We start from the raw sequence: 20,867 nt of genomic DNA, 5'->3' as shown, positions 1-20,867 counted from the left end.
CCTGGGTTCGCTTCCCGGGTCCTCCCTGCGTGGAGTTTGCATGTTCTCCCCATGTCTGCGTGGGTTTCTTCCGGGTGCTCCAGTTTCCTCCCACAGTCCAAAGACATGCAGGTTAGGTGGATTGGTGATTCTAAATTGGCCTGTGTGTGTGTCCTGCAGTGGGTTGGCACCCTGCCCAGGATTGTGCCCTGTGTTGGCTGGGATTGGCTCCAGCAGACCCCCATGACCCTGTATTCAGATTCAGCAGGTTGGATAATGGATGGATGTCTTTATGTTTTTGAATAGTATACTATGGAACTATTCTGTGATCCATATACGACATCAGCCTTCCTTTCATTTAAGTGCACTTGCAAAGGATATGGATGACTAAAAAATAGTAACTGATAAGACAAAAAATATGATCCTACTCAAAAATAATTCAATTTCTTCTTTGCAATAAAATGAAAAGCGATTATTTCCATCATGAGTCTTTTTCAAAGTGCTTTGAAGTTATACTGTATATCTTTATACATTGTAAATAAGTACTTTGTAAGTTTATCCTTTCTGTGCAATTTTCTCTTCCATTTTGTGTTTCAGATGTTGCATGTTTTTGACGATCTTCCTGGATTTAGAGAACTTCAAGTATTAGGATTTAGGTAGGTAAAACATGTAATGCTCCTAATTAATCAGCTATAAATGTTTTGTTTTTTTTTTTTTTAATTTACCAGATAGATTTATAGTGGACTTTTTCAGAACAACATTCGCAGAGCAGTAAAAGCTTTTGAATAAAACACTTTGTACAAGGAAAAAAATGAAGCTGACAATGGTCCATAATTGCAAGTCATATGTGTTAACTGTTCAGCATAGACAGCTGCTTATGTCAAACAGATATTTAAAAACTGTTACAAATATGATTAATTGTCATGTAAAAAAAGAAACTATAGCTCACCATACAGCTGAGTTTAATGTTGGTGCAGAAATACATGCTCACTAGTGCTGAAGTTAAATTACAACTTTTCCTTAATGGACTGTTTTTGGACCACATCTTCTTCTTCCTAGCATTAGTCCCACACAATTGTAGGATCCGCTTGTCTGCAACATCTCCTCCATTTGGCGTGATTCAGGGTGTCCTCTATTTAAATAAATAGCGTTTCATTTAAAAATCAGATTATGACAAGTGGCATGCAGAGTCCCTCAGGACTCTGAGCATCAAGTGTGGTACCTAACCTGAATAATATGTGTTCAGTATACTTGTTTCTTTTATGGACTACCATACCTAGTTGTGGAATAAAAAGGTAAGGTAATGGGTTTGAAATTGCAGGGCTGCAGAATAAATTTCAGTGTCTGCTTTACTATGTGATGCTGATTGACTAGAAAGGATAAAGTATATTTTTGTCTTGCCTTAATGATGTGAATTATGTTAGGTTGGTACTCTTCAATAAAGACTGTGTAAATAATAAATGACATAAACATGTAAGATCATCTATATACCTTTTCTTGTTAATTATTAGCCTAAATGGTAAATATAGTGATTCACTTGACCTTATTCTTCTGAACGTTTGTGCTTGCTCACTAAATTTAAATTTGTATAAAAAATGCTGACAAGTATTTTTGTTTTCTCCTTTTCTTTGATATACTTTAATGCAGCCCAGTGAAGGAGAGTGATGGGTAACTTGTTTTTTTAATAAATAATAATGAAATAACATGAAATACATGTAATTATTTTTTAGCAGTTTCTAAACTATTGGTTAGTTATCTTGTATTTATGTTTGATACCAAGAAGGGTTATCAGAATTACACCAAGTACATGTCTATATTAAAATATAATGTACCTTTCAAAATTTTTGGTCATTATTTTCAGAGGCATTTTGTTTAAATGGAGGTGAGTGAATCTCAGATTAAAGCAGCACTTCTCCTAAATTCAAACTGCATGTTTCTTCTTTGTGCATCTCGACTCTTGGGGAGAACTCTTCACTTCTATTGTTTTTTCCAATGTGAGACTGGATTGTCAGTGGCCATATAGTTCTAGTGGACTTTCTGGAAACAGAGTGGATTGGCTGCATACTCACCAATTATGACACTTGTTTCAGTTACTTCAAGTTAATACAGCTTGTAAATGTTTGCTGCGCAAACTAATGAAATTCAGCATTTCCTAAAACTCAGTCTTTAGCATGTAGGGTTGGACAAGATTTCGATATAATCCAGAATGAATATTAGATGTGATCCTCTGAACATTTTTCTGCTACAGAACATATTCCTAAATGATTTATATCATATGTGAAGTCTGGGAGGGTCGTATTTATTACTGTTGAGTAAACCTAACAAGTAGATGTATTTTAGGATTTATGCCGTTTGTTGTAAGTTAGAAAGTAAAAACTGCTATAAATGCCTATCATGTGTTGATTAATGCAAAGGGTTATAGTTTTCTTTGTAGCTGTTGCTTATTAGTTTTCCGCTGTGCAGTGCAGGTTCATTTTTATTCAGGACTGACCTTATAAAACTGAATTATTTTTCTTTGGGTCCTTACTACTTATTGCGTCAAAATAAAATCAGAGTTTATGTTCATAACTGCTTGAGCAGCATGGCACTGTTCTGCTCATTCACAGCTTCAGTGCACAATGGCAAGATACTGTACACCTGTTAGCTGCATGTAGACAGTATAGATAGATGACTTTATAATATCTATATGTTGAAATGCTATTTGCCCGGTTATATAATTAATACATATAAGTTGTGAGAGTGAGTCATACTTTCCTGTGTTTCAGTTTAAGGTTAGACAAGCCCAATACTCAATTTAGGTAGCTTTTCCCCCTACACAATAACCCCAAAACTGAAGTAAAATCATATAGTATGATGCTCTGTTCTGAAAGTCAAACATGTTATATTTCAGATACTGTAGTTTCATCTATAAATTTCAACCATCCATTATTTGTCATAGCTGCTTATTCCTTTGAAAGGTTGTGCAAAACTGGAGCCGTGATAGCATTTCATCTTAGGAGCATCTTCATGCATACATCTACACTTGGCAGTTGACTTCGCAGACTTTCCAACTATTGTCCAGTATCACTGGTTTAATCAGGCATGTCAACAGTATTCTCAGAATTTCAGGGCTGGGCTCTGTATTGGGATGGTATCTGTGGGGAAGATCTTGTTTACATTGTTATAGCAGAAAAAGTTCACAATTATTTCTTTTTGTTTTGCTGATTGAATATAATAGAACATGTATCGCAAAAAATAGTAAAGCGTATGAAATACAACGGAGACATTTAGTTACATACTGTGTATAAAAATTATAGATTTTCTTTCCTGCCAAATTTTAGTTTGTTTTTTTTCCATTTTCACCAAGTTACATTTTAAAGAAAATCAAACAAGAGGAAAAATAAACAAGAAGAAAGCTAAAAAAACATAATTGATAGTGTAATGCTGCTAATAATTAAAACAACTTAAAGTAAATAACAAATATTAAAGACTCCTCTATTAATTTGAAAAATTCTGAAAATTGTAGGATGTGTAGTGGAATTGGTTAAACACTTAAGAAAATGCTGGTTTGAAGTTAGCTGTGATCGCCACGATGTGAACAAAGGAACTAATCCACGATCCATTTCCTTTAATGAAAAAATCCAGGAAATACATACACATGCACAAAATTTAATAATAAGGAAAGATAATAAAAAATAAAAACAACTTGTTAATACAATTACACCTTAATCTGCAACATTATACAGTAAATTCAGTATTTTTCAAATCAATGTCATTTCCTCACAATCATGGCAAATATTAATTTGCTATATAAAATTGTGTTCTAAAGTGAAGTGTGTTTAATTTATTTAAAAAATTCTTTGTTCCTGCAATGGGGCTCTATGGAACCCGGCATTCATGCATGATAGAAGAAGCCTTGTGATAACAAAAGGAAACTAGAAATAATAATTTAATCACTGATTCTTGGTCCTAATTTCTTGAGGTATATATTTGCAGCTCCTGTGAAGTTATGACAAAGCAACGCTGACCTCAACCCCCATTACAACATGTGTGGCTTTTTTACATAAGCTACAAAAAGAAATGCATTTCAAGTGGCAGCAAAGTGAAAAGGGTGCATAGGACTTTCATTGTACTTTATACACATAATAATAAATTTGAACTGAACTGATTAAACTGTGTTGTATTTTTAATAAAAGTGTGTCGTGTCTTGCACATCTATGATTAAAAAAATTTAAAACTCTCAGAAAAAGACAGATAGAGCACATTGAAGCACCACACTTTCTTTAAATGCAGGATGAGTGACTCTTGCTGACGATATGGTAACAAAAGAGCTAATCATGATCTTTTTGAGTGTGTAAATTCATTAACCCTGATGCCATTCAATCTGTAAATATGCAAACTCTATGTAGAACTTGGCACTATGAGGCAGGAATGAAAGGCTTCTTGACCAATGTTAAAGTATCTGTCCTGAGTTTACTAAATTTTAGCCTGTTTACATACAGTATATTTAGCTTGTCATTGTTAAATTGGCCATGTAGTGTGTGTGTGTGAGTGTGTATTCTCCGTACAATAGACTGGTACCCTTTCTGGTGATTGTTCTGGCCTTGCGTCTGATCCTTACAGGGATAGGCTAGACCATGACCCTACCCTGGATAAGCATGTTAGAAAGATGATTTGATGGGTATATGGATGTACGATAAGGCTTGAATTTAAGGCAGTTTGCATCAATATGCTGTACCGGCTTTCTCCTGTTCAAGCACAGGATGTGTGTCTGCTCATTTCTTCACACTACATTGAATGCTACATGAGCTCAATATTCTCTGAATTTACTCTTATTCTCTGAATATTTGCTAAAGCACACACATGCTTTATAAATCCACCTGGAGCAGGGAATAACTTCTGTATAGTGAAACAATATGTACCATTATAAATATGATTTTTTCTATTATGAATGTGTAGCTGTTTACAGAGCAGAGAGAGCAAGGGGGCCGTGGAATAAGAGAAACAGGGAACTTGGTGAAGACATGAGGCTTAAAGCTGGTCTCCTTTTAAAAATGGCTCACAAAAATGATTTGCTTTTTACTTTTTCTTCATAAAACAAAATAGATACACTGTTTTGTAATATGTGTGTAATCTCGAGTTGTGGATCAATGCTCAGTAACATTTTTGACTTGAAAAATGAACAAGTTTTAAGGCTTTTGCTATCATATATGGATGCATGGCTCTTTAGAGTCTCACTGTGACTTGCAGGAAGAGACAAAATATAATTTTATGTGACAAATTAATATATACAGTACCATGATAGTGAAGAAATAAATTTTACTTGAAATATACCATACTTATCTTTTAAAGGAATACTCCATCTGAAAAGTTTTTTTTACTTACTTACTTACTTACATGCAGTTTATAATGATGGCTGAGAAATATATTTAATCTCAAGTTTTCATTGAGAAATTACATGTGAAAGATTCAAATTGTACAGGACCCAACTGTGACTAACATTGGACAACAGGAAACTAATTATTTTGAGTCTGTATTAGTTGTTTACCAAGTGAATGGAGCTTCATTTTCATAACAGTTGAGAAATTTCCATGTGTAGGGCATTTACTTTATGCTTTGATTTACAAATACTGTTGTAACTCTGACCTGTGAGGTAATCCACAGGTGGGAATCTCCAGGAGTATGGAGCCATAGCTGATGAGGAGCTTTACTAAACTGTCTGCTAGGTTAGACTGGACTGGACTTTGCTTTCTGCAAAGGTTATTAATGACATAATGAAATATCAGTAAATTAATAAATGATTTGACTTGTTTTATAATACCCACTTTTAGTACCGAGCATTCATTGTGACTGCATTGTTTATAGGGACTAAAAGTCTGTTACACCTCTAAATTCAGTTTCATTACAGTTTTTCTCAGTCACTTACCTAAAAATCTCAAACCATACCGCCTTCTACCAAAATACAAACTCATTTCCTGAAGCTAAAAGTACTATTCCCCTATTTTGATACATGATTCAGGTTTGTTTCACTTTTTGTGCAAACCTCTACACACAAATCTCCTCATGGGTCATTGGCTACACTATGTGCTCATTTAGGAAGCACCGTCTTCAATATCACAGCTGGAACACATGTAGCACACAATTCCCCAAGTGCAATCGCTATGAGTTCAAATTGTTCACACACCACTCGTGATAGAAAGATAAAAGGGTCATGGGTCAGTTCAGTTGTTTTCAGAACAATGCATCTAACACCACAGGAAGAAATAGGAAGAGGAAGAGGACACTGGAAGGGAGGTGGAAGAGGGAGAGCAAAGAGACAAATGGTTTCGAAAGTAATCTTGATGACCATGTCTTTGTGCATGGGATAGTCAATGGCAGAAGTTGGTCAAAGACAGCAATGAAAACCAAAGTCATTTCACAGTAGCTTTTATAATACAAACCTTCAGACAGGAAAATAGGTAGGTCATGTACATACTACACTCTTCTGGAACTTTGGAGTACTGTACACTATTACGTACAAAACTTACATTTACTGTAGCTGTTTGGACTGTATGCTGTCTAAAATGAATTGAATTACTACACTATTTCATAGTTACAGTATGTTCCTAATGTATGGTTTTACAGTTAGTAGTATTTTGTTTTCCACAACTGTGAGACAACCACCTGGTGGAGGCAGAAGAACCCTATTTTCTGAAGAGCAAGAGAGGGCAAAGATCAATATGGTTATAGCCAACAACATGATTTGCTTGCAGGAGATACAACAGAGGCTTATTGAGAACCAAGAAATTTTCTGAGGGATTGATGCAATCTGCATTTCCACAATTTCCGCAATCTGTTCTTTGAAAGAACAGGTTTACGATGAAACAGGCCTAATGCGTTTCTTTCAATAGTATTATGAATTATTTGAGCATAGCTACAGTATGTATTACAGTACTATATAGCACTATACAATGTAGAAAAAACTATTTACGCCTCCTTTTTTGTGTGCTGTAGCAATGTGTTTCAAAGTAATCGTTTACCATAGTGTGTTTCATCTTTTGTAGAGAATCTTTGAAATAGAAGCAACACACACTCCACATGAGGTCATTTTATTGATGAGACTGGCTTCAACCTCACTAAAAGGAACAGGAACATAATTGGCCAATAGGCCATTGTGAATGTCCTTGGCCAGTGAGGGAAGAATGTGACAATGTGTCCTGCCATCAGCCAATGAAGGGTCTTCCACCGACATGCCATCCTTGGTCCATATAACACCATGCTCCTACTAGTGGTCTCAATGGTCTCCAAGATCATGTATGTACAGTATATCAGCTAAACCAGAGGGAGCCAGCACAACCAGAGCAGGCATACTACATTGTAATTTGGGACAATGTCAGTTATCACCAGGCTGCTCTGGTTTGTGTCTGGTTCACCAACAACCCCAGATTCAGCAGCCTCCTTGTTTGGACATCACTGTTAACGCTTGCCAGAGATGGACAAGGCATGCAAGAGGTGGTATTTTGAAATTTGAGGAGCTGAAATTGTGTATTGTGTTTAGAGTGTTTAGAGTTTTGGGAAATAGAGTTTATTTCATAGGAATGTGTCTAAGCAATCGAGAAAAACTAGTATACCAGACATAAATGCCCAGCTGCACCACATTTTCCATCAATTAATCGCTAGAATAGTCTGATAAAATGCCTGTGATAGACTCTTAATATCTATGCAGCAGTGAAAGATTTTTTGTGCTTAGCCAATATCCATGTAGCTTGGAAGTATATACTTATTGATCCTTCTAGCTGAGTTAATAAAATAAAGAGTTTTTACCTGCTGTGAATGTAGCTTGCTTTCAAGGCCTGAATGTTCTGCACCAACCCTTAGATTGTGGTGGATAAGATTCACGTTTCTGATGATAGTGACGCCTCACCTTGTATTCGTGTATGACAGGGACTGTTTCACTGCAGGTGGCATTATAAAGACATTGTTTTGGTCTGTACATTTTTGAAACGAATGTTCACAGTTCCGGTTTTCCTCAAGACAATTAAGACAGATATTTTTGCTAGCTAACTTGTTTCTAATAGCTAATTTGCAATGTGAATTTTGAATGTTGCTTCCTGGTTAAATAGTAAAAGTTACATGATTGGGTTCAACCATCCAACCATGTGGATTTTCTTTAGAAAAAATATTAATTTCAATGGATGAGCTTGCTTAGTTGGCATTATAATAACACCAGAATGAATTCACTGCAACATATGCTTTATAATTCCTTATCTGGAATGAATTTACAGTAACAAGTTTAAATTGACTTAACGTGTGTGTGATGTGATTATGTGGATGGGTGACTGGATGAAAGACGGGATTGAAAGTTTAATGTGTCTGTCAAAGTGAGAGAAATCTTTGGAGAGGAGGGCAGTGTCTTGCAGGCCAAAGAGTTTTAGCTCTGCAAAGATTTCCTGCAGCTCAAATCTATTTGATTATCCCAGTCTACAGCTAGTTTTTGCCTTTCACCCTTTGCTAGTGGGATAAACTCTAGATCTTTGTGATCATAATTTAGATGATGATGATGTTAACTTAGTAATTCATTTATAAACCTTTCTTTATTTAAACGTAACCACGTGAAGCAATAATTCAGCAATTTTTTTTTCAATTAAAGGCTTATTCTACTTTCATTCTCTCCACATTTTTGAAAGCAGTATTTAGTCTGATTTGAAATGCTACTAAGAAAGCTATCACTTGTGTTATGCTAAAGGCTGCGGTAATAACACCAAAGCACAATGTTACCATAATCAGAATAAAACAGTTTGTGTCATTTTCATGAGGCTTAATCACAGTTTAGCACCATCTGTCCTTATAATCTCAGCATCTGAATCAGACAAACGCAGGCTGTAGTTGCTGTCAGACTGCTTTTTTTTCCCACAACACATGGCAACAAGAAATCACACAAATTTGCCTTGAAGACAAGCATTATTTGGATTCTAACTTCTTACGTTGACAAATGTGCATCTGGTAGTCATGAAAAGTAAGACTCAGTCAGTGACCAGGCCATTTTCACACATGGATTTGGCTCTTGCAGTCTAACTGAGAATTGTAATGAAAGCCAATGTTCACAGTACATCTGTCAATAGAAGTTTGCTGTTTTATGTTTGCTTTTATCCCCTTCTGATTCCTGGGTAGATTTGCTTTTCTTCACATATGCAACTAAGACTAACATCAAACCATACTACTGACTAACATTTGTGTTATCAAGCCCCTATGTAATTGCTTTCAAATAAAAATTGTACATATTGTCTAGTTTTAAAAAACTTTGCATTAATGCCGACACTCCACACATGTTTATAAGTCACAGCACACAAATGTAGCTTTTTTAACATATAAAAATAAGGTTTATGATAGTAGTGACCAGGAAGTGAAAATTAGTTCCACTTTGGTCTTTTTACATCCAGCTTTGACAGATCAGAAACCTGAAGTTAAAGAGAAATATATGACAACTTCTGATGGTTTACTCAAAAAAGGTTAGTATCATATTATCCAAAAGCCTAATACAGAAAGACCATTTCCCTAGGTCTGATACAAAATTGCTCAAGTCAAGTTGTACCTTTACATGTGTCTTTGACCCAAATCCATTTCTTATGACTATAGCTTATTGCCATTAATTTGGTCAGATAGCGTATCATATTTTCATCTGGTCTTCATGTAAAGCTATAATAGCAAAAAATGAATCACATTGCACTTTCAAATCAAGTTTAAGACTAGCTCTTTGAATATTTATTTATTGTATTTTCAAAGTGTGTGATGCAGTGGTGTGCACTGGGACCTCATACCTGCAGGAATCTAGGCTTTCATCCTGGCCTGGTCACCTCCTCTGTGTGTTGTTTTGATTTTCTTCTCACATTTATGTGGATTTTTCTCTCAAGGTTCTCTGATTTACCTTCCACTCCCCATAGATGTGTGTGCTAAGTTAATTTCTCAAGTGTCTCCATTGGAATGATTATAAATATGTGAATGAGTGTGCCTAAAGATTGTTGAAGGTTATTTTTGTTTTGTGCTCAGTGTTTTCATGATAGGACTGGGGCCCTCCACAATCTTACATTTTACTAATTATATTCAGAAATGGAAGGAAGAGCATTCTCCATGCGGCCACAAGAGTATCGATGTGTTTCTTTCTTTGTGTAATCCGTTAATACTGTGATGTGGTAATGGCTTTGGACATGTCTTGATCTGAAGATTTTATTTAGCTGTTATGAAAACTAATAAAGAGCTGTGTGTGTTAATCCAGAAAGTTTTTGCCAGTGCTAACAATGGTTAAGGCCTTGAGTGTAATAGAGACGTCACACATAGTTCTGCAAACTTGTGTAGTTCAGCCAGGGTTTGATCCTGTCTTGCCTCCCCAACTGTGAACATGAAAGTGCAGGTTTGAAAAAGATGGATTGTAAATGCTGAATAAATATCAACCCAGGAATATCAATACCTGCTGAGGATAAAAGTCAGTGATATTCAGCAATAGAATTAATTGTTGATATTAGATAGAACTCTAGACATTAAATTTCCCCCTGGATTTTTACATTCAGTATATGTATGAGCAATCTTCCTATGTTAAATTGAAAATAGGAAAAAAATAGATTAATGCCCTTCAAAGCAGTATTGGGACAGGCAGGGATCTGAGTCAAACAAACGCAAACAGGAACAAAATAAAAGTAAGCATGGTAAAAAAAGAACTGGCAAATACTCTATTAAATTTACTCTTATGTTTTGTTGAGCTTGTCTCTTTCCTCTCACTGTTTGGGGTCCCAGAGACCCCAGTACTGTATGTGTTTTGGTTTGACAAAGGGTGGTGCCATTTTGTGGCATTTCTGTCGCCCATTTCCATGGAGATTCTCATATGATGCACTGGAGTTGCATTATTTGTGATGTCATTGATGCACTAGTATAACAATTTTCCTAAAACATTCACTTCTACCTGAGACTTGACCAAACCTAACAACTCACTTTACTTTAATGATTTGTCACTGACATTATCTCTTTTCGATTTTTTGTTGCTTTATCTTGACTCTGTTCTTTCTCCTCTGCCTCACTCCTAATTTCTGGACTGGTTGCCCTTTTTGCAGTTGGTATATAATTTTGGATCACAATAAGTGACCCTGGGAAAAGAAAAAAAGTTGTTTGAATTAAACAAAATAAAGGGGGAATCAGACCTTTGGCGGCGACAACTTTCTGAAATTGCATCTGACATCTATATAACAAGATTTTCAAGGTAATAGTATCATTAGATAACTAGCCATCCCATGCAGCTCTGCCCACGTTGAAGTGAAACAGGACAGCAAGGAGGGCCCTGCCTGGCTCCCTACTCCTAACATCACGCTTCCCCCTCCCTCGGCCTGTAGCCTCTGTCTCGGATTAGCGTGAATATATTGCTCCTGCAAATGAACTATGATTCTTAGCGCAATGAGAGAAATCGCAAAATCAACTGGAATGTTCAAGCAAATTCTAGAAAAAAGCCCGATCTAAATCCGTTAAGTAGTTCTCTCGTTAGCTAGCTAAGTGGATGTAAGATACTCCCCAAGGCTGGCACGTGAGTTAAGAGATCCCCACCCGCCCCGTTCGGCCTGCTGTATCTCTCTCAGATTTTTGCAAATAAATCGGTACCACTAGAGAACTATGATACTTAGCGTGATGAGAATGGTCGCAAAATCAACTAGAATATTCAAGTAAATTACAGAAAAAAATCTGATCTAAATCCGATTAAGTAGTTCTCTTGTGAAAAGCAGACAGACAGACAGACAGACATTGGATTTTATATTAGTAGCTAATAAGGTAAACACAATAAAGGTAAAGGACCAATGTTTCTTGAAATAAGGTGCATTACTTAAAAAAGGCAAAGTACGTACATAAATTAGGAATCAATTCAGGGGCAAATGTGAATGAAAAATCTTTTAGTTAATCTTTGAAGGGTGGATTTGGGCAAAACTTGCTTATGGTACCAACATTAGTTAACTCTGTGAGGGCTGAATATTTTTTCAAAAAACACAGTTCTCTGAAAAGTATACAAAGCAAAGGTTAAACACAGAAATCAATATAAAATGTCTGTTGCTGCATGTTGTGCCCGCCAGTTCATCGGGAATGCATGGCAGGCTGATTGCCAAGCTGTCTTTGCGGGGCGGAGGGTGAGGTCAGCAGTCACAGTCACAGTGTATCACAATCTAGTTTGTACCTCTTGTCATTGTAAGTTGCGGTCCTTCCAGGTGAAAGTTGGTGTAGCTGCGTCAGCTACACAAACCTGTTTAGCACCGCGATCAGCTGAGGATCGAAAAGCTGATGCTGGTACCTCACATTCGTTTTCGAACATTTGTAGTACTTGAGTCCAATTCAAGGATAATATGCAAAATATCATCCACGGAGTACCTCATGTCAGATGTCAATGCCATTTTTGCCATTGTTTGCTCCTCTCTACTCATGCAAGTGCAGGGAATCTCAGTCAAACCAATGAAGCTAATTGTCCTTCTAGCAAATAGAGTCCAACTAAAACATAACGGTGGGTTTTGTAACCATTTACAGTTGGTTACCACTGTCAAGCCCTCTTTTTGACAAAGGACAGCATCCGCCCTGAAAGAGTTAACAATGACAATATTCAGTTATCCGCTCTAGTTGATTGTAGTGCAGTTGAGAATTTTATTAGTGCTTCCTTATTAAAGAATCTAGGAATGATTCCCATAAATTTAAATGTTAAACTGAGAGTTGCTTCAGTGGATAAAAAAGCAATCAGTTCCGGGTCTGTAGAATATATATCCCAACCTCTGCATTTATAAATGAGGTTATTTCATAAAGAGTGGTCTGTTTATTTTGGGTCTTCTGTGGTTGCATAAACATAATATGTAGTGTGATATGGGAAACTGAAGAAATTAAGAATTGGAGTATGAAATGTAAATGTACAATTTATACATTAACCAATTCAAAACATCAATTTAGAAAAACAGATTTATTGTTCCTTTGCGGTGAAAAAGGATGAAGGGTAAAGACCACGAATTGACTATCAAGAGTTAAACCAAACTGCAGTAAAAAACAGTTTATAGTTATCTCATTACTTTTTAACCGAGTGACAGGCTCCACCATTTTCTTTAAGTAGGATTTAACAAGTGCTTTATAATTTAATCAGATTAAAGGAAGTAATGAATGGAAGGCAACATCTAACAGTAACTAATGGGTATTACAAATACAAAGTGATGTCCTATGGGCTTGCCAACTCATCAGTAGCATTTTAATCATTTGTTAACAACATATTCTTGGTCTAGATGTGTTAGTTTATGTTGGTAACATTTTGATTTTTTTTAAAGACATATACAGCTATATTCAACATGTTCATGGGGTACTGAAATGATTAAGTGCTAATCATCTGTTTGTGAAATTTAAGGAATATTAATTTTATACTGATCATGTTCAATTTCTGAGTTATGACATTACACAAATAGGGTTAGCAATGGCTCAAGCAAAAGTTCCAGCTGTTTTTTAATTGTATAACACCGGACAGGGCAAAATAGGTTCAGCGCTTTGAGTGACAGTCGCCACAGTTATGGGTAGCTAACCGGCAGCGACACCAATATACCCAATATATGATATTCTTTATACCTAATGTACAGTCTTTTGACAAATCATTTCCTTTGTTGATGTAGTTAATATTTTTTTATATAATGTATAAAGTTTAGGTACTGCAAAAATGCATCTATTACTCACTTACTCTTATTTATCAAGACCTTAACGAAGGCTTCTTTTGGTCCTCATAACACTTATAAAACAACACTAGATAGATTAATTCATCTCTGTGCAGGATGGCATATTGATATGATGATAAAATTACTTGTTAATATGTAGTATTCACAGGTCTTGTACTAAATTTGTAATGTCAAGTCGTGTGGTGTTGAGGCAACTTGCTGTATCAGTGGATGCTCCCAACCTCTCTTCTTATGTACAGTAAGCCACCTTAGACCACTCCAAAGTTTTGTTAGAAGGCCACAATACAGAGATGAATAAACACTAAAAACTGATGCTTTGTAAGTGTTATGAAGACCCAAAGAAGTGTATGTTAAGGTCTTGTTACATAACAGTAAATGAGTAATAGGTGCATTTTTGCAGTACCTAAACTAAAGTGTTACCATAGTATGCTACTATAATGCAAGCATGTTCTGGGGCACTGCATTCTGCCAGGCTACTTAGTTTGCTACTGCATTAGCTATTAGGTGCATTGTAAATGATTACATTTGTAAATTATCCTATTTATTGCAGTAATTGATAATAAAAATGGTTACAGTGAAAGATATATATTTTACTCTTTTTATTTTATTGTCATTATTACCAAAGGTCTGATATACTATCAGTGTCATTGTGAAGAATCTCACATTGCTTGGACCTTCTTGGCAAGGGGCCCTGTGTTTTTCCTCTGAGTCTTCTTTTTTGTCACAGCCCAAAGGAAACTGAACTGACCTAACATGAGTGAGCATGGCCTTTCTTTCAGAGATGCCTTGTATTTGTGGTTTGGATAATCTGTGGTGCATTATAACTGAGACCAGGAAAAAAGCAGGTATAGAAGAAGCTGCATGGATGTCATTCCTTCCATTTAAACTAGAAGATTTTAAGATTCTCTTGAGACCAAAAAAGTGATTGTGAAGGAAAAGCAGGCATAAAGTTAAAGAATGAAAAGGTGTTTAAATTAAGAGCAATTCAAATTGTTTTGATTTTGCATATCATGGGTTTCCTGTATGCGGTGGGCTGGCACCCTGCCCGGGGTTTGTTTCCTGCCTTGCGCCCTGTGTTGGCTGGGATTGGCTCCAGCAGACTCCCGTGACCCTGTAGTTAGGATATTGCGGGTTGGATAATGGATGGATAGATAAGTTTCCTGTATGTTTCTGTCTTGAAGCATATTATTCTTTAAACATTTATATTGTCTGAATTTTTAAAGATGAGCATCTTTTTAATTAGGTCTGGCAGCATTTCTGTACATTATGCTGTGGTGTTTGAGGACAAATTGCAGAATTCCAATAAAATCGATGATGCAGACTTGAATATTGGTAATAAACTTGAACGTGATCAAGACGCTTTTGACCCTGATGTGAAGCAGCAGGGAAAGCCAGGAATTTCGTCGTATATGGCTAACCTGGAAGAGATGGTGGTCAAGGTCTTGAGTAATAATAAGAAGCTGGTGCCTATGGATCTTAACACACTTAGATTTCAGAAAGGTAAGACATGTTTAGTCATTATAAATAAATATTGAAATTTCTTGGTTAACACCATCTTGAAAATAGTAAATGCTTTTAGAATTTATGTTTACTTCTAAAAATGTTCTGTTTAGTACAGGAACTAGATTTGCATCATGTTTACCCAACAGTATAACAAAATTACATTTAATTTAACAAAAGAGGAAATATAATTAATATTTATGATTCTGGAGTCTGAGGAAACAGTACATTTTAAATAATAATAATCTCAAATTCTCTATTCTTGGATACTTCCTTCCAATTAAACTTAAACTGGCCTTTACCTAGATAATGTTATTTCCAATATCCTGTATGTACATCAGTTACTAGTAAGTATTCAAAGCAAGGGGGTGTTTTTATTATGTAATTCGTTATACTGATGGCAAAAATATCTTAGTGTATAGTAAAATGTTTTCCACCATATTATGGTGTAAAAAGTTTCAGGTGAAATGCAGGGATTTTCTTGTTAAAATGCACGTCAACTAAAAAACAGCAACATTCAAGCCCTAGTATAAATGCCCACAAATTCTGTGACTGGCTCAAGTTATAACATAACGTACTTAAACCCAAGTAATCGCGTTTGTCCTGTGCAATGTGAAATTGTAATCCCTGTTCAGTATCCCTCAGTCCTTAGTCATCCTGAGTAATGAAACCATATTTACTGTATAATAATATTTTTAAACATCCATTAACGGTTTTGCTTACAGATGACACGAACCAGCAGAGAGCATCTTTTGCACCCATGACTTCTGAGGCCACTGCAAGTGTAAGTTTAATTTGAAAGCTATGTTATTGTAGTTGTGGTGATTTTGAAAATGTCTTGTAATTTCTATGTAAATACCTGGTGTCGTAACATCATTAGACAGGTTTCTCACTTCAGTGAGCACCCACTCACCCTACTTTAGTGGAGTGTTGCTTTTAACCTCACTTCATCTTTCTATAATTAAAAACCAATTCATAACCCTTAGCGTATTTTGTGCCATGTGTGACACAATGGTATTTATTCTAAGGCTGTAGCAGTTAATGGATAGTGTTGATAATAATAAGTGATACTGAGTAGGTTGCCAATTACTTTTGTTATCAGTTTGTGGCCTTAATATGTATTACATATCTCTCACTTCATTAACCAACATTAATAACATTTTGAGACATGGTGGATTCAGAGAATATAAATTGGATTGAGGGTCAAAGATCAAAGAACTCACGTGGAGTTATTTCAGCTTCACCTCTGGTAAAAATTTGCGTCTTGCAAGATCTGTGGAAATTAGTTCACTTGACATTGGAGTACAGACTATGATGTGGGGCACATTAAAAAAGAAAGTGCATCAGAGTAATGGCGTTATCCTTCTTACTCACACTCAATGTCACTTCTTCCATTTCTTTTGGCAATTAAAAATTCTCATTTAACATCACAGAATCTGAGACATCAAAAATATACTAAACTTTTTTGTCAAGTATTTAATTTTGTGACCGCAGACGCCTGTGTTTGATGTAGTATTGTGAGAAAATGTGAGATTTAGTTCATCTTGTGGTGTTTGCCACCATTTTATTGGACAGAATCAAACAATGCACTCTAACCACCTTATATCTATCCTGAATAATGGTTTCAGCTTTCAGACTCTTCATGTTGAGTTTTGTTAAAAATAGCCTAGAAACTATTAAGCTAAATAAGGTAGAAGCAAGATTTGCACTTTTATGTCAAATTTTATTTTGAGTGTTGTTGTACTATTGCTATGAAGGAGAGTATTGTGCAGGGGATAAAACCTTTTAATTTTTGAATAATGGTACTAGGATGTTGTACCTTGTTAGCGATTATGGATGTAGTGAAGAGTCAAGCAAAATGACACCTTTTATTGACTAACTAGAAAGATTACAATATGCAAGCTTTCAAGGCAACTCAGGCCCTATCTTCAGGAAAGATGTAATTTTTCAATAAAAAACTTTCGCACAAACATATTTTTAAAACTTTCATTCAGTTAATTGAAGTGGCAATCAATCAATTCATCAGTTAGAAAGTACTTCTTAGCTGCAGCCTTAATTTATTTGTACATATAAGGAGCAAACCTAAACCTGACTGTTCATTTCACTTTCAAACCCAAATAATCATTGCAAGAGATATTCACCCAGTTATTCTGCATACTTCCAGTATGTTTCTTTCACTGTCTCAGGCAGCTACTCTGTAAGCTCATATTGTAAGTTAGACATATTTTTCAAAAATAAAATAGGTTGAATCTGGAATAATAACTTTAATATGTTTCAAAAATCACATAATGCAGTATTTTACTTTTTTAGGCAAGTAATGAAATTCTGTTCCTCTTTCTAACAATTACAGGATCCCAGTCTTGGAAATGCACTAGCTGATTCTTCGGAAATTCCTTCTGTTGACAGCCAGCAGCCCAAAGTAGACTATTTTCCTAACCTTTCAGGTCAAGAGATTACTTCTGAAGAAAGTGAACTGAATTCTACGTTGAAGTCCACAGTAAAAGTCACAGAGAGCACGACAACAGACATTTTATTAGCAGAGCCTTTTCAGAGTGCCATGCCATCATCATCAAGCAAAGTACCAGATTGGGCAGATATAAAAGAGTCTAAAGAAGATGAGCCAACTAGCACGTTTCCAGAATCTGTAAAATACATACTGCCATCACATAACTCAGATGGCAGTGATACTTCCAAGGAATCAGTGTCTAAACGTAACACAGAAATAGATACTGCAACATATAGTCTAAGCCCTCCTCAGAAAAGCATAACAGATCAGTTAGAGGTATTTGATGAGACAAAAGATTTATCATCCTGGCTGTCTGTCACTGCTCTTCCTGCTGTTACTGAGGAGCCACCTACCAAATTGGTGGATTTTTTCCCACAAGGAAGTGATACCAGCGGCTCTAACATTAATGAGGACAACAGTGCAGCCAATATAGACTTTCAGGGTGAAGAAGTCATAAAAGTGGCATCCGAAACTAGTTATGTTACTTCAGAACGACACGCTCTTTCTAAAGAAACTGGTAAGTTTTATTACATTGTTAGTCTTCAAACATATTTTCTAGAAAATACAGTATAAATCCTTGAGTATCATATAACATAACATAGCATGCTCGACTCCTCTTAATGCAATATGGGGTCACCGAAGTCTGTGAGTATAGGGATACTGTGTCATGGACGCTCACTTAAATTTTCCAGGACTACTATACATATAATGAGCTTTTACGATAAAATCATATGTAAGGTATATGACTAGTAAGAACTTTAAAAACTGTACAGACAAGTCCATTCCAATGTAGTCCATTGAATTTGTTGGTTATTGTAAGTTGTCTTAATATAATTTCCAAAATGTAAATGATAGGTTGTACCTATGTACTTTTTACTGAAGAAGGTTTGTTTCAGATTAGACAGTCATTTTTGATTTCAGATATCTCTGCCATATCTAGTCAAGCCACCCCGGTCTTATAACACATATACACTGGCAGGAAGGTAATCATTTCATATCTGTGTTATGATACATTCAGAAAACTCATAAGAACAACACCAAGTACTATTTAACTTCTTATTAGAAAGCTTTTGGTTTTTAAGCAGTTGGAAAAACATTTTAAATCAGCTTAAAACACGGAACCATATTCATTTAGCATGAGTATTTGTATCCGTTTATTTGCTTCATTCCCACAGATACACTTTTACTAATAAAGTAGCTTATTAGTCAAACAGTGGGTTTCTTAAATCTGATGTTAAAGCTTAAAGATTTCTAAGAGCAGTGTCACAGCAGTTGATGTTACAGTCAATAAAATTCACAGTTAGTTTAGCTTTTTCTTCTGCTGCCAATGAGATGTGAGCAAGCAGTTAATTAAAAACAGATATATAGTACTTGGCTGCTAAGAAAGGAGAGAGTTGTTTGCCTTTCAGTTAAAAAGATAACTACAAAAATGAAGCATAATTATATCTATATGTCATTGGTACTGAAATTACATTTTATTTGATGTAATATTTTTCAAGATAAAGACCATCTTAAAGTATTTTCTTTAACTAGGGGGCTTCGCCCCCTGCTCGCTTTGCTCACCAACCCCTGTGTTTGGTTAATCGGATATACATTTTTAATTATTTTTTTCTTTGGAATTGTTTCAATTTCATTATTTGCATTTTTACTTTAAAGCTTCATTAAAAACAATATTTTTTGGAGACACATTGTGACAACGCAACATATAACTGTGATTTATTGATTGTCATAGCAAAAGCTATTCTACTGTAAATATTTTAATACAAATGGCATATCACGATCTCCTTTGGTGTGTAATGTTATTCGCAGAATATATACATTACCTTTCTTTTTGCCTGTTAAAATTTGCATCGCCTCTCCGTGATCATAAATATACACCTGACCAAATTGTGTATTCTTTGAAATTCAACTTGTCGTTGCTTTAACTGTTCCGGGACCACAGATTCTCATAGTGTATGGTCTATTATTGTGTAAATCCACGGTTTGTGCATTGAATGATGCGTTTGCAAAAAGACTTTGTTGTCTACTCTTTGCCTTTTATTTCTGACCTCGATTTGTCCTGCTCCTTTTTCAATTACACTTGGTTCTGATGGTTAATCACCTTTTGTTTTGCAGTAATGCAATCTTTTCTATCTTTTCTTTGATACTGTAGCAACTGACATGATAAAGTGTCACAAAAGTTTTACTTGAACAATTGCTGACTTCATAACCTCAAATGCGACTTTCTAGCACCCTCTCCAATCCCTCCTCCCCGCGTCTCGCCCCCCCCTTACCACATCATTCAATACCCTGCTATCAGTCTTCTGTGCTGTACTCCACCCTCCCTCAATCGGACCGACCAGTCACTTAAAACCAAAAGGCCTCAACCTTGCTGGGACACTAAAATACTTTTGAATTTTATTGCTTTCATATTCTGTACCTTTCTCTGCATGTGTATCGAGCCATTGTTTGTTTGAGCCTTTCGAATTCCACTGCTCTCATAATCTCTTATCTGCCTTTTTTTCTCTCCAACGCCTTTGGGTCTCTATTCTCAGTATTGTCCTTATACGCTTTTGTATGTGTTGAGAGCACAGGATCTGTGTCTTTGGAATGTGCAATTCATTTACAGATAATCTTCCTTACGTGTCCAATTCCAAACCAGGCCTTTTTGTTTGAAATTATTACATTTAAAGTTGTCACTGTGCCAGGAATAAAAACAAAACAGACTTTTTTTTTGTTTTTTTTTCTTAATGGTAAGAATCTTTGCTGTAAAGTCTCATCTATTTTTTCAGGTTGATAACGAAAAGAAGTTTTGACCTAAAAAATGTGTGTCTGTCTGTTGAACCACCAACTATGCACTGTTTATATTAAGCAGCTAAAAGTGCTATTAGATAGCGTGATAGACAGAACCACGACCAGATAGTCATTCTATCATAGGGCACACTAATTCACATTTCCACAAACACCCATTCCAGACCAATTTAAAGTCATAAATTAACCTAATTTATGTGACTGTGAGATGGATGAAAGTTGAGACATCTGTCAAATACCCATACAAACATGAATATACTTGTAATAAGCTAGTCAGGAATTTGAACCTAGGACTGCTGCTAGGAGCTGTAAACCATCTTTGGTAACATTATATGTCCTTTGCAACAGGCTCCTCTTAAAATGGAGAAAAACACAACTCTTAACTGTTATTGCAGATGTGGGCATCTGCAAAT

At 35.7% G+C, this 20,867-nt stretch overlaps 1 protein-coding gene across 1 annotated transcript in view; it reads left to right on the top strand.

Moving 5' to 3' along the window:
- The window catches only part of LOC120526611 (interphotoreceptor matrix proteoglycan 1), a 176,037-nt gene that overhangs the window by 95,151 nt on the left and 60,019 nt on the right, over window positions 1-20,867 (top strand). Inside the window, exons 8-12 of the mRNA XM_039749774.1 lie at window positions 577-635; window positions 1,627-1,647; window positions 14,902-15,158; window positions 15,884-15,942; window positions 17,509-18,181. Coding sequence (XP_039605708.1) covers window positions 577-635; window positions 1,627-1,647; window positions 14,902-15,158; window positions 15,884-15,942; window positions 17,509-18,181 — 1,069 coding nt within the window. The remainder of the gene's footprint in view (window positions 1-576; window positions 636-1,626; window positions 1,648-14,901; window positions 15,159-15,883; window positions 15,943-17,508; window positions 18,182-20,867) is intronic.

This window comes from Polypterus senegalus, chromosome 3 (genome assembly GCF_016835505.1).
Source record: "Polypterus senegalus isolate Bchr_013 chromosome 3, ASM1683550v1, whole genome shotgun sequence".
In the NCBI taxonomy this organism is placed as follows: domain Eukaryota; kingdom Metazoa; phylum Chordata; class Cladistia; order Polypteriformes; family Polypteridae; genus Polypterus; species Polypterus senegalus.
The sequence above is the reverse complement of the archived record's forward strand: the minus strand, read 5'-3'. Positions and strand labels throughout refer to the sequence as shown.